This window comes from Vigna radiata, unplaced genomic scaffold (genome assembly GCF_000741045.1).
Source record: "Vigna radiata var. radiata cultivar VC1973A unplaced genomic scaffold, Vradiata_ver6 scaffold_332, whole genome shotgun sequence".
NCBI lineage: Eukaryota > Viridiplantae > Streptophyta > Magnoliopsida > Fabales > Fabaceae > Vigna > Vigna radiata.
In genome coordinates, this window is record NW_014541824.1 from 138,749 (window position 1) to 153,754 (window position 15,006).

The 15,006-nt window shown below is 32.7% G+C and overlaps 2 protein-coding genes across 2 annotated transcripts; one reads left to right on the forward strand and one right to left on the reverse strand.

The window, feature by feature from the left end:
* Nucleotides 1-2,102: 2,102 nt before the first annotated feature.
* LOC106778443 (serine/threonine-protein kinase-like protein ACR4) lies at nt 2,103-5,719 on the forward strand. The gene is made up of 2 exons (XM_014666401.2): nt 2,103-2,692; nt 2,827-5,719. The coding sequence occupies exon 2, from the start codon at nt 2,851-2,853 to the stop codon at nt 5,593-5,595; it is 2,745 nt and encodes a 914-aa protein (XP_014521887.1). The 5' UTR covers nt 2,103-2,692; nt 2,827-2,850; the 3' UTR covers nt 5,596-5,719.
* Nucleotides 5,720-6,661: 942 nt separating this feature from the next.
* Nucleotides 6,662-9,586, reverse strand: LOC106778458 (protein FAR1-RELATED SEQUENCE 12). The gene is made up of 3 exons (XM_014666422.2): nt 9,425-9,586; nt 7,632-8,200; nt 6,662-7,219 (listed from the first exon to the last, which is right to left on the reverse strand). Exons 1-3 carry the CDS (start codon nt 9,525-9,527, stop codon nt 7,025-7,027), a joined length of 867 nt encoding a protein of 288 aa, XP_014521908.2. The 5' UTR covers nt 9,528-9,586; the 3' UTR covers nt 6,662-7,024.
* Between the last annotated feature and the right edge of the window lie 5,420 nt (nt 9,587-15,006).

A 15,006-nucleotide genomic window follows, 5' to 3' on the forward strand; every position in this document is an offset into this window, starting at 1 on the left:
CTCTCATAATCTTCTATTTATAATAATAAATTGATACAAGAGTACATGATAATTAGAGTAACCTAGACACAATATAATCATGATAATTAGAGTAACTTAGACACAATATAATCATGATAATTAGAGTAACCTAGACACAATATAATTATGATAATTAGAGTAATCTAGACACAATATAATCATGATAATTAGAGTAACCCTAGACACAATATAATCATGATAATTAGAGTAACCCTAGACACAATATAATCATGATAAATAGGATAAATATCCTAACACCCGAGAACAAAAAACAAATTCGCAAACCTCTGTTTTTGTCATTATAGGGTTTTTGAAAAAAAAAAAAAAGAGAAGTGAGAAAACAAAAATGTGGAGAAAAGAAAAGAAAAAAGGAATAGTGTTTTACCTACTCCTTAAAGAATTTCAGTGAAGTGAGGGTGAGAGCATCGTCAAATGAGAGCAAGTACCGTGAGAGTGATTTGTGAGAACAAATGTTACTTTTGATATACACAGTGAGTGAAGAAAGTATTTTATTTTTTAGGCTTTCATAAATAAAATAATAAATTAAAAAATAAAATTAGGTAGTGGGTTGATGGGCCAACCCGGCTCACCACGGGTTCAACCCGCATGGGCCGGATCTAAATGAGTTAGGTTGAAATCTGACCCGCATATAAGTGGGTTGTATTTTTCAAACCCAACCCGGTCCGAATCCGTGACGGACCGGATTGACTCGCGGGTTGTGACCCATTTTGACGGCACTACTTTTAATTGGACTAATTTGATAAAAGAAGAGAAAAATTCTACTAAAAAAAAAGATAATGGGCAAATTAAAACTAGAAAACCAGATAACAAAAGACCCTCCGTATTAATATTAAATCCTATAAAACAAGAAATTTTGAAAGGCAATTATGAGTTTTATAGTTTTTTTTTTTAGAAATTGAAAGATTGATTTATAATAAAACTCTTAATATGGTAAGAATAAGTTGGGGTCAATTTTAATGAGTTTAGTGCCATTCTATTTTCTACATCTTATAAAAATATGCATGATAATGATAAAAGACTTGATCAAGCTTTTATAATTTTCCTTACCTGGAGAATTAGTCTTTTTATCGTATTAATATTTTATTCCGAAACTACTCGAATCATCTATTGATTCTCGTTCTGACATCTGCTTTGTTTTTTATTTTTTAAATCAAAATGTGAAAATCTTAATTGGGTACTACTTGTTTGATAAACGATAGTTTCGAAAACTCCCCCACAAAAATATTTTTTCTAGATATATATTTAACCATCAATCAACAATTTAAAATTGTGATAAAATTCAAACCTGTTAATTGGATAATCAAATAGATATTTAACGAAAATATATAATTAATTACAAATATCAACATTGATCTTATAATTAATGCTCATTATTATACTCTACTTTAACTTTTGAATTGTATTCCTCTCATCCTAAAGAGTCAAATTCTTGACTCACCAATTTCACTAGAATGTTCAAACTATCGGTTAAAGTATTAAAAATATTTAATTAAAAACATAATCGTAACTATATTAATTTATTTTTAAACACATCTCATTTCATGCTTCTTATTTTAAGAAACTCTTAACAAATAAACTGATTAAATAATAAAGTTTTTTAAAAAAATTATTATAATATATACTTAATCATAAAAGTTAAGGTCAAATGCACTTAAGTATTCTTTCTCATTCATCCATCGAAATATCTTTTAAAAATAAAATCATAACATATATATTTCAAAACAAATCACTTGGTAAACTTAGAATTGAAACTTAAACTAAAAACTATTAACGTGTAAAATAGTCTCAGTTATAATTTTTTATTTGTAATAAAAATTATTTTAAATAGTAAAGTTTTTTAGTAACTAATTATTTTGTTATCTATTGTAATGGCCGATTTACATTTTCATCCTACCACAAATCATTCTTAATGAAACGATTAAGATAGAAAAAAAAATGTAGTTTATATATTACACGAAAAAGAATGAGAAAATGCATGAGGAAGTTTACTACAGAAGTATGTATGAGTGGTGCATGGAGAAAAACAAACGCACGAAGGCATGAGAATAAATAATTGAAATGGGAAATATTTTTGGGGAAAGGATTGTTCTTGTTTCCATGGGATGATAAATATACCTCTGTTGACGAAAGTAAAATTCAGGAAAACTTGGAATGGAAAGATCAAAATGCATTAACTGTGTTATTTAATGCCTTCACCTACATTTCCACATATTCAGAAGTAGCAGTTTTGTATCATTTAATGCATCTTCTTTCCCTCACTCTCTCTTCTCTTCTCTTCTCTTCTTCTTGCAACCTCCAAACACCTTCAATTCTTGATCTATTATGACCGTTTCTTCCTTTCATGTCAGTTTTCAAAACACAACATGGAGCTGCTTTTTCTTCTGCTAATTTTTTCTCACTCACCAAACAACAAAAGCATAGCATCTTCTCTATTGTAAGAATCAAAAGTAGACAAAAGATCCAGTCTAACTCCTTGCCATTTGTGCTGCTGATTGTTGCTTACTCATGCATACAAACCCACAATCAAGATTCTGATTTTTCTACCAGCAATGGCCTTGTTCCACTGGTTATTTTATGACCCCACCTCTCTTTTTTCATTTTTTGGGGTCTCTTCTTGCATTGCATCCATGGAACTGTGAAAAAACATGAGGTAACGATGTTTTTTTATGGTTATATTGGACTTGATTCTCTCCTTTTAAACTGTGTTTTTGCTGAGTGGTCAAAAGGTGTTTCCAACTGACATCGTTAGTGAGGATTCTACTTTTTTTTCTGAACAATATCCAGTGTCTTCACTTCTGCACTTTGAACATGAACCTATGGCCAGTTCGATTTGTTACTATATTTGAGGTTGTGGTTTTTTCATGCTTGTGGTTGCACGTTTCAAGTCTTGGCTCCATGTCTTCCATTGCCGTCTCTTACGGCGACAAAGGGTCCGCGTTTTGTGGCTTGAAACCGGATGGATCTCACACTGTAAACTGTTACGGGATGAACTCAGCCATAATTTATGGAACACCAACACATTTTCCGTTCTTTGGTCTAACAGCCGGTGATGGCTTTGTGTGCGGGCTTTTGATGAGTTCTAGTCAACCATATTGCTGGGGTAGCAGTGGCCATGTTGAAATGGGTGTGCCACAACCTATGGTTAAGGGAGCTCAGTACCTAGAGATCAGTGCCGGGGATTTTCACGTTTGTGGATTGAGGAAACCGTTGACTGGAAGACACAGGAACACTTCTTTGGTTGATTGTTGGGGCTACAACATGACAAATAACTATGTGTTTGATGGGCAGGTTCAAGCAATCTCAGCAGGCTCTCAGTTCAATTGTGGCTTGTTTTCTCAGAACAGAAGTGTGTTCTGCTGGGGGGACGAGACAAGTAGCCAAGTTATTAATATGGTCCCTAAGGGCATGAGGTTTCAGAAGATCTCTGCTGGAGGGTACCATGTGTGTGGAATCTTGGAAGGGGTGAATTCTAGAGCTGTTTGTTGGGGGAGGAGCTTGCTGGATTTGGGTGAAGAACTTTCAATTTCATTGACAGGTTCAGGACAGGGACAAGGTAAAGTTGAATTGGCTCCCAATGATCCCATGCTTTCAGTGGTGGGAGGGAAGTTCCATGCATGTGGGATTAAGAGCTATGATCATGGAGTGGTTTGTTGGGGCTATAGTTTCAAAGCAGGCACCAGAGTTCCTAGTGGGATTAAGGCCTTTGAGATTGGTGCTGGGAATTACTTTACCTGTGGAGTGCTTGTTGAGAAATCTCATATGCCTGTGTGTTGGGGTGTTGGCTTCCCCACTTCTCTCCCTTTGCCTGTCTCACCAAGAATGTGTAGGTCTACTCCATGTCCTCCAGCTTACTTTGAAACCTCACAAAATGGTATATGCAAGTCACCAGATTCCCATGTTTGCATGCCATGCAGTGCTTCTTGTCCTCCTGAGATGTACAAGAGAAGTGGATGCAATTTGAAATCTGACATACTATGTGAATATAACTGTTCTATCTGTTCCTCACCTGAATGCCTCTCCAATTGCTCCTCTTCCTATTCCAATGCTGCCTCTGTCAAGAGAAGTGAAAAATTTTGGTCACTTCAACTGCCCGTGATTATTGCAGAAATAGCTTTTGCTGTTTTCTTTGTTTGTATTGTGTCCATAACTGCGGTGTTGTATGTTCGCTACAAGCTAAGAGATTGTCAGTGTTCTTCTTCAGCAAGAGGGTCAAAGGGGAAGAAACTAAGAGGGAGTTCGTCACACCAGAAGGAGAAATCCAAGGTCCGACCAGACTTGGAGGAGTTCAAGATTAGGAGAGCACAGATGTTCCCGTACGAGGAACTTGAAAGAGCAACCGGTGGATTCAAAGAGGAGTCCATAGTGGGGAAGGGAAGTTTCTCTTGCGTGTTCAAAGGGGTTCTCAAAGATGGCACTGTTGTTGCTGTTAAAAGGGCCATAGTGTATCCCAACGTGCAGAAGAATTCCAAGGAGTTTCACACCGAGCTTGACTTGCTTTCTAGGCTGAACCACGCACACTTGCTGAATCTACTAGGCTACTGTGAGGAGGGTGGAGAGAGACTCCTTGTTTATGAGTACATGGCTCATGGCTCATTGCATCAACACCTTCATGGCAACAAAGTGATGAAAGAGCAAATGGATTGGGTGAGAAGGGTGACGATTGCAGTGCAAGCAGCTCGTGGAATCGAATATCTGCACGGCTATGCTTGTCCACCCGTGATTCACAGAGACATAAAGTCTTCAAACATTCTCATCGATGAAGAACACAATGCGAGAGTGGCTGATTTTGGTTTGTCACTGCTTGGTCCTGCAGATAGCAGCTCTCCACTGGCTGAACTACCAGCTGGGACTCTTGGCTATCTTGATCCTGAATACTACAGGCTCCATTACCTCACCACAAAGTCTGATGTATACAGCTTTGGCGTTCTACTTTTGGAGATACTGAGCGGCAGAAAAGCTATTGACATGCAGTATGAAGAAGGGAACATTGTTCAATGGGCAGTGCCTCTGATAAAGTCAGGAGATATAGGTTCAATTCTGGATCCAGTTTTGAAAGCTCCTTCAGATGTTGATGCACTGAGAAGAATAGCTAATGTGGCTTGTAAAAGTGTGAGGATGAAAGGGAAGGATAGGCCTTCAATGGACAAAGTGACAACAGTTTTGGAGAGAGCTCTTGCACAGTTGATGGGGAGTCCTTGCATTGAGCAGCCAATTTTGCCAACTGAGGTGGTTTTGGGAAGCAACAGACTGCACAAAAAATCATCTCAAAGATCTTCAAACAGGTCAGCCTCAGAAAGCACTGATGTGGAAGATCAGAGGTTTGAATTCAGAGCACCCTCATGGATCACTTTCCCCAGTGTCACTTCTTCTCAGAGAAGATCAGGCTCAGAGGCTGATGTTGAGGGAAAAAATGTAGAAGGAAGGAATTTGGGCAATGTCGGAGGAGGAGGTGGTGGTGGTGGTGGTGGTGGTGGTGATGCTCTCAAAAGTCTTGAGGAAGAGATTGGTCTTGCTTCTCCACGAGAGAAACTCTTCTTGCAACACAACTTCTGACACCAGATCATGTTATTAGTACTTACTTTTCACCAATTTTTTTTATTTGTTTTGTTTTGCTTAACTGAGTTTCATCATGGATTATTCAGTTCCTATTTTTATGGAGTTGTGTTTCAGAATCTTAGTGAAGCTTTCATTCTTTCTGCAACTGCACTTGTGATGACAATGGCTACTTTTTACTAGATACAGAATAATTTCAAGTCATTACTGTTAGAAAGCTCTTGTAAGAAAAGTTAATACAAAACTATTTTTAAAATTAACTTGTATGTTCTGTGTGTTTCTTCTAAGAACCACATCGGGCCAAGAAAGTAAAAATATAAGTATAGAAAAAACGAAACGCTAAAACATGAAAATAGAGACAAATTATCTATTATTTAATTATTTAATTTTAAAGACATAAGCATTATATAATCGATTAGGTTATGGAAGTAATCAATGGTTTTAAGTAAATGTAAAAAACATTTATGTTTATTACAAATAATTAAAATAAAAAAGACTATAATAATAATAATAAAATAAACATAATTCATTTAAATTTTCATATTTTGTGAGGTAAATTATTTTAATGTTTATTTAATTAACCTGAGAATCAATTAAATGTAAAAAATTATGTATAATTCACAATTAATTATTTAAATAAATTAAATTTCAAATTTGAAATATTTGTTTAGTATTGTTTTCTAATTCATAAAAAAATTATTTTATTAATTTACTTTTTTGTTATATCACACTAAGTAATTTAATTATAATTTTTTCAATCATTCCTCTACACTTTTTTAATTTTCAAATTACTTATTTTAAAGTTTATCTAAACATATCAGCATGTCTTTAATATCTCAGTTTTTTTTATCAATTAGTTATAAATGCTTCGGGACTTCTTCACTTATACTATTAACTTCTTACATACCATTAGGGATTGTCTTTTTGGAAATATATACATATATACATATATATATATATATATATATATGTGTGTGTGTGTGTTTGACAATAATAAACTGAATTCGGATTGTTCATTCTGAATATTATTTGAATGCTATACAAAGAAGAGAAGCATGGATAAAACTTTACAACATCAACAATGGAACATTTTAATTCTGTAAAGGCGTTTGCATGCCTGTTATGAGTTGCACATTGTTAGCTTAACTTGAGAAGAATGGATTCAAAGGACCTGTACATTGACTGAACTAGTTTCTTCTACAACTAAAATATCACAGAATTTGAAGCAATCTAATGAATTATTGAGTTCCATTGAACTTGGCAAACTGAACTACAGAACTCACCTGACACCTAAAGCTTGAAGAAGTAAATATCTAGGTCAGCAACTGTATTATTGCACGACATTTCTAGCGGCACTTATGACCCTGACACTTGATTCTGCGTTACATCCAGTGAAAAATAATTAAAAAGACTGGATACTGAGCCGAATCTATCTATGACTCTGTTGTTCTTTGGTTTCCATCTCCTTCACACTGTCCACTATGTGCTGTATTTTCTTTGAAAGGCTTTCATTATGCTCTTCAATGTGCTCAAATATCAATTCAAGATGCCTTTTATAGGTTGCAGACCGTTTTTTCTCAATGGCCAACTGCTGAGACAGTTCACGAATTTTATCATGTTCATTCTGGAAATTGCATAGAACATAAGATGTAAGAATGAGAAAAACTCAATTCAAGGAGAGGATCTTCAAATTGTTCAAGCTACTCTTCACATAAAATCTCACAAGCATATAGGCCAAACAGAAGATGCTGTCAAAACATTTTCCATCCATCTTAATAGGGAAATTCAAACATCAACTAAAATTGCAATCTATAACCAATAGGCATAAAAATCAAGGATTTTACATTTAAGAAAGCTTGGTCTTAAACAATTTTCAGTAATTTGTGTAAGGTGGGAATTCTGTTAAGCAAAATTCAAACTCTTGTATGATGGGCTAGTGCTAAGTGAGTGAGTAACTATCTAGCTATTATCTATCAAGGATACAGTAACACATAACCACGTATTGCATCTCAGTGATGAAAAGAACACTAACTCACCGGGTATTGCTCGTAAATGCAATCCCTTCTACCTTTTCCAGGTGTTAAAGGATGAGTGTGCTCCTGTATAAACTTAGTAACAACCCATTTACCGGAACTTACTTTCCTCACCAAAATCATTGCCCTGCAACCAACCCTAGTCTCTGCCCTTTGCCTTACAATCTTTTCACGCTTGTCAGGCATTCTGTAACCTTCTCTGTTGCAAACGAGAGCCCGTCCAATAGCAGATCCGTCACGCCTTGATCGTGAGAGCTTACTCACACGTATGATGAATCCAACACGGGTAGCATATGCATTATAGAATGCATGTGCTGCAGCTTCAGAATCAAACTCCTGTCCCACATAGGGCTCATCAGCTGAAACAACTGATACTGCAGGAATTCCTGATGGGATTGTGTCCCCTCCAGAAGAATCTTGAGTTATATTATCATCATGATCATGTTTATAAGCAGGATTGAAAGAGCTGCAACCTACTTTGTTTTCATCAGGTGTGCTGCAACTGTTAATCTGCTCTAGAGTAACATTTCCTACTGTCTCACCATTAATGGAGCCATCAATCCCAAACTCCACTGCAGCAACAAAACATCTTCTATCAGATTTTCAGGCCAGGTGGTATGCTACACAACAGGGTATAAAATTGATAAAATCACTCTTTCATTGGAGATAAAAATGATGAAAGAAAATGAGAACTATATTGTCCTAATTAAAAAAATTCTTAAGTGATGTTTTCGTTTTAAGAAGAAAGCATAACAACAGACAGCATAAAATGAGTACAAAACGTCATATAAATGTAATAAGTGCTACAAAGTATCAGAGAAAGAAAATCATACGAGTCAAAGTCATTAACAGAGGACAAATACACTCGATACAACTACAACAGCTAAAATGGATTTACCAGTCAGGTAGTAACCAAGCTCAATTCAAAGACTTTTCACAAAGTCAATCTGAAGGAAGAATGTGTCTTTCAAAAGTATGACAAACAATCATGTCATCGTCTGGAAAACATCAGTCAAGTTCAAACAAGTTTCTTTTTGTTTTTAATACACAAAAGTTATGCTTCCACGGAATAAAAGAGAAAAAATACGAGAAATTTATGACTCAAGACATACTAAAAGAAGCATTTCAAATTATATTCTGTGTTCATTTTCCACTTCTCCAAAGCTTATTGTAAATCGAACACCAATAACACCACATACAAAAAACTGCTAGAATTTTGAGTTTGATTATCAAATGGAATCAACAATTAAGAACCACTAACTAATCCAAGAGTTAACAAGAACTGAAATTTGCAAATCATTTTCCAAAAAAATGAGAGAAAAAAAATACAAGCCAACTAACATTTTTAAGAATCCATCATTTCGTAACAGAATAAAGCTTTTGCACCCCAAAACATTCCATCATCCCAGAGGAGTGTAATGTATTAGCTTAGTTGCACTTCCATCCAAAAGAGACAAATAAAAAAAAGATGGATTTTTTTTATCCTCTTTCCAAATTTTCTCACTCAAGAAACAGAGTATTAAAGCGAATTTCCAGGTCTTCGGGTACAGTTCTTACACACTACAGTTCGAACGAAACTCAGAAAGTCAGCTACTTGGTTAATCCCCATTGGAAAAAAAAAAAGAATAATTACAAGGAAGAATAATTAAAGCGCTTCAATTGAATACTGGCAACGCAGTCGTTTAAGAATGCGGAAGAAGGAAAACCCTAAAACTAAATCGGAATGGAATTGAGGCAATTGAGTGGCCAAAGAGAAGAGAGAAGTCGTAAAAGTGGTAAGACAAAAAAAAACTTACTGAGAATTGAGGCTGACGCAAATTCGATTGTCGTAGGAAGCGACCGTGATTGTGAAAATTTACTTTTATGTTTTTGTGTTCCGTGCAGAGAGAGCAGATTCATTCAGAACAGAGGAGAGGGGTTCACCTGAGGGCAACCATATCAATCCTCCTGTGTACCTCACCTTGCGTGTCAGATCCTCGTTGGAATTGTATAAAAAGTCAACCCTCTCATTTTGGTCAATTTTCCCAAGTCCTGAAGTGGATACGGGCTGGGCCCATGTGATTTGCACGGCCCATTTTAACAACCCACCCATGTTAGCAGTTTTTTTTTTCCAACACTGTCCAATTATAAGATTAACAAAATGAACTTATCAAATTCTTATTTTGATAGAATTATATTTATAATTTTATTATTTTATGAGTAATTAATGATAAAATAAAAAATAATTGAGTTCCTACTTTTATGGATTAGTGCTTAGAATTGTCAAAATAAATAAAAATAGTGACCACATGATTCACACCAAGTTGAGTGAAAAAAAATTTAAAATTTTAATACTTACTCACTAAGAACTTATTCATCAAGTTAAATTTATGGTTGAGTCGAATTAGTTTATCAATCCACATAATTTTTTAAATGACTATTTTTTTATTGGGTTAATAATTTTACAAAATAAAAGACTTACATGAATTTTTATATGAAATAAAAGACTTACATGAATTTTAATTATACAAGATAATTATAAAATTATGTATATTCTCGTAATTCAATGTGATATTAGTTTTTTATGTTATTAAATTAATTATTTTCTTTTGTTTACCTAAGGTTGATTGAATCATCATTCTTCCCTGCATTATAATATTCTTGTGTTGCAAAACATGTTACATAAAAAGTAAGAAAGTACATTAGATAGTTGTTGTCTTTTTAATATTCTTTCATTTCGGCTGAAGATGTGAATCGTTTATTTATATAGATGAATACAACTATGCTATGAATTTCGCATTTTTTTTATCTTTTTTTTCCCTTTTATAATAAGCTTCAAATTGATGCACTTTAACAACAAGAATTTTTTTAATAATAACTTTATTTACAGTTTAAAATATATAAATAGAGATCATTTTTATTTTATAAGATAGTTTTGTAAAAATAATATGATTTAAATTTATTTTTTAATATTTAGTTTTAATAAAAAAATTAAGATATGAGGGAATATTATAAAGTGATGGAGTTTGGAAAGTAGGTCAAAAGATTATCCGTGTCAATAAAATTGAGTTTACCCGAAGTTACGTGCACGAAAAGTGCTTTTACGCTTAGAAGTTGGTTTGGAATTCATGAATTTGGTGCTTTTATCGCCAAACATAGTCCTTCTACTCTATTGAGTTCATGGTATTTTGAGAAATTAAAAAAGGTGCATAGATATTTTCCTCCGTCATGCTTTATTGAGTTTGTTGTCTTATTCCCTGTTTGTTTTGTCTGCGTTCTTACTTCTTAGTCTTTTTCTAATTACCCAAATTGTTCTTTGTTTAGGCAAAGTAAGTGGAACGAGGGAATAAGTGCTTTTGGAAAATTAACAGAGCATTGCGTCCACTCTTTTCTTTTTCTCCTTTTCACAACTTTTATGCTCTTTGTCGTTCTACAAATCATCTTTTCGATAGTCACTTAAATGTTTGTGGCCAGAATTTACGAAGATCATGAGAAAATTTTAAGGTTTAATAATGTAATTTTGATGTCTCAAAAAGTTGATTTAAGTTTGTATTAATCGAATTATGTGTATATAAGAAATGAAAATATATTAAATATCAATTCTTTCTGTTATGAAATCAAAATTATTTTATTACTAAATCTTAAATATCTTGATTTTTGTCTATACTACCAAACTGTAAAATTATCAAAATATATTTTAATGTCAAAGTAAATAAATATTCGAAAATTCAGCAATTAATATAAAATAAATATATATTAGATGAAATATATTTGGCAATTATAATAACTAAAAAAGGCACTACGAAAAAATAGCCACGGTATTACATTTTAATCATATTTTACAAATAATACATTTTCGAAACAAAAAGAAAAAATTAATATAGATTTTCTTAAAACCGAACTCATTTAATAATATATTTTAGTTTATATTTATTATCATAAACTGAAAAACATGCACGCTTACGCTTATCGCAAACGTAAGCATGATATCACATCAAACGATCACATCAAATAAGTTTGACATCTTTATTTTATACCCCTCAAGGAAATTAAATTCATTTTCATTAATTAATGATTTTTTTTTTTAAATATTTGATGTATAACAAGTTTTTTCATGTAAAATTAACAAATAGACAATGATAGTCTTTGGTAAAATGATGTACTTGGACCTCAAAATATTAAAATGTTAAAGATACTCAATTCTATTCTTATATATGTAATAACTTGGAAAAAAAAATTAAGATTAAGGCTGATAGGAGTATTAATTTAATAGAACTAGGTTTTATAGTTTAAACACATCAACAACATAAATAGAAGCATTTTAAAATATCTGATTCATTAGTTCAAGCTTCATATCTCTCTCTAAAACTCAGTTTTTCAAATCTCCTCTACCTTTTCTCTACCTTGGTTTAAGATTGACCCGTTGCTTTGTTGATCAAAAGCTGCCTAGGCGATCCAGGCTTCAAGAGCAACATTTTCAACCGATCAATTTCTATGTTCTTCAACTGGTAAGTTGAATCTTCTTTTCCGTACAACTTTAGAGCTATGATCATGCAACAAATCCGGTTGCATGTGGTTGATTTTGTGTTTTCCTCAAATTTTAACTTCGATCATGTCCTAAACTCTAGTTCCTATCTCCAATTGGGGATTTATAGGTGTTTTAAGATTTCCCTAAGGTGCAAGGTGCTGATTAGGTCATCCTGTGAGCTAGGTTAGATGATTTAAAGGTAAGGGAAGCTAGGTCTTGATTTCTATTATGTAAATTTGAAAGTATATTCAATAAATTGTTGTTTGAATTGATGATATACTGCATGTATGAAATGTGTGTGTGGATGTTAATTGTACTGAACTTTGGGAATTTTGGTATGTTATTTTGATGGATAATTGCCTGATAAATAATGGGACTGTGGAATTTTACTTATGAACCAGTATGGGTAGGGTTTGATGATGATATTGAGTAATTAGGTGTAGTAATTTCTGTTGAACAAGCTACTAGATAGTAATTAGGTACATTATTTGAGTTAAGGTCATATTAGAGGAACTAATATAGTCATATGGAGAGTTAGGTATTACAGATAGTCCTAGTCAGTTTAGACAACTTAGGTAAGTCATATGTGACTTGTAGGAAGTGATAAAATGGTTTAAAACAACTTCTAATTGGTAAATTCAGATTTAGCACCCTAAGTTCATCAAATGGAAGTCCTAGAAGGGAAATTGATTGCATAAACACTAAATTATGGGATTAAGAATGCTTAGAACCAGTTAGGCAAGTCTAATTAATCACATAGATCAAGTTGGGAGTGTTACAAACTCATTAAAGTGTCTTAGATGCATCGAAAACCAGAAAAAATAAGGTTGCTGTCAAATACTGATAAGAATAATCGATTATCCCACTTGATAATCGATTATTCTAGTCAGAATATCATATTTTTTTCAAAGTTCTCATAAATAATCAATTATCACATGTAATAATCGATTATCATACGTAAATAATCGATTATCATATGTAATAATCGATTATTGTTGTCAGGAAATGATCCAGGACAATTTTGAGTGGTTTTAGGGGTTCCGAATATCATTTCTGGATGTTCTTTAGGTCGTTCTGGGAGTTTTTGACCCTTCCGAAGCCATTGGTGAGGGTCTCCAAGCTATTTGAATTAATTAAGTATTGGTAATTAAAGATTATAAAGATATTTGCTTTAATAAGTGATGTTTTTCTGAAAATATGTAATGTTTGAGTATGTATAAGTTGTTTTTATGACATAACTAAAGAATGATTGTGTTCCATGTGGTGTAATATGACTTAACGAATTAATTTACATCTCTTGGTGAGATTAAAATTAAGTTTCTGAAATGAATATAGGTAGCTTAGTCTTGGGGGTTTTCCTTAACACTCTAATGGCTATTCCATCTCACTTAGAGAAGAATATGTCATGTGGTGAGAGTAGTAGGAGGTCCTAGTCTTGGTTGTCTCCATTTTTAATGGGCCAAGATGAGTGATAACGGACTAACCTTGTGGTGGTAGGGTGGAACCCATAGCAATTGGCTTTGCAAAGCAGTAGAGGCCACCACAAGTGCATAACCCGCCATAGCTCGATATTCATTCTAGGTCTGGACGAGTCTAATTCTAACATAACCTAATAAAACTATTCTTCTATGATTTGTTTGCTTGCATGTTCATTTTATTCTAGCCAGTCTTATATAACTTGTACACTCTTTAAAAATCTAGCTTATCCTTGCTGCTTGGTTGTTTGTTCTGTATGTGTTTGTTTTTCTTTTGCAATGATCATCCAAATTGGATGTGAGCAGAGGTAGGAGAGGTGCCACTGGAGCAGGTTTTGGATGAAGCCGATGTTCCATATATTGCAGAGTAGTATAGGCCAGATAGGATCATACATGTATATAGCTTAGTTCTTTTTGTATTTAGCTTGCTTATATTTTGAGTTAACCTTATTGCAAGCAAGGTTTTAATTCCTCCTCTCTTTTGGATGATTGTATTATACTGCTTTCTCGTATTATATATGCAGTACATTATATCATATATATTTCTATATAATTGAGATGTTACAATAAATAAATAAATAAATAAATATATATATATATATATATATATATGTGTGTGTGATAATTAACAACATAAAATCCATTAATAACCATATATAATGCATGAATGCATCGAAAATGATTTTTGAGCTTTTTGTTTTCTGAAAAAATTATATTGTTAATTTATTTTAATAATGTATTGATTTAAATTTTGTATTATTAGATTATAAAACTCATTGCGTTAAAAAGTTAAATTATGGGAAAAGAGGGTCTACTGATTATTACTTATCTTTTGTTTGAATAGCAAGAGTTTACATGTTATAGAAAAATCAATCCAAAATAGTTTACAACATTTGCATAACTCAATAATGACTTTATTGCTCAAAATACCACTTTAAAATTCCAATCTATTCAAGTTTTAGCAACTTATTATTTTCATCAATTTCTAATTATAATCTCAACATCAATTTAAAAACCATATCTAAATGTTATACTTCCAAATTTTATTTATTAAATGAATATGTACTTGTATTTATTGAGAAATTGTCTTCACATCACTGAACTTTTTATGGATTTGATCTTCAATAATTACGGCCTGATAAATTTATTATACTATATATGTTAGTATATAAGTTGTTTCAACAAAAGTGTCATTATCAAACTATTAATCTTTAAATAATTATTAATAAATGTATTATTTCATAATTACTAACAGATACATGGTTATTGGAAACTAGTGACAAAATTTTTATCATCAATATTATCGAATTATCTTATCATTTAATAAAAAATATTAATAAACGTTTTATCAACAAATTTTCTACATAAAAAATACCATCTTTTTATAATGATAACA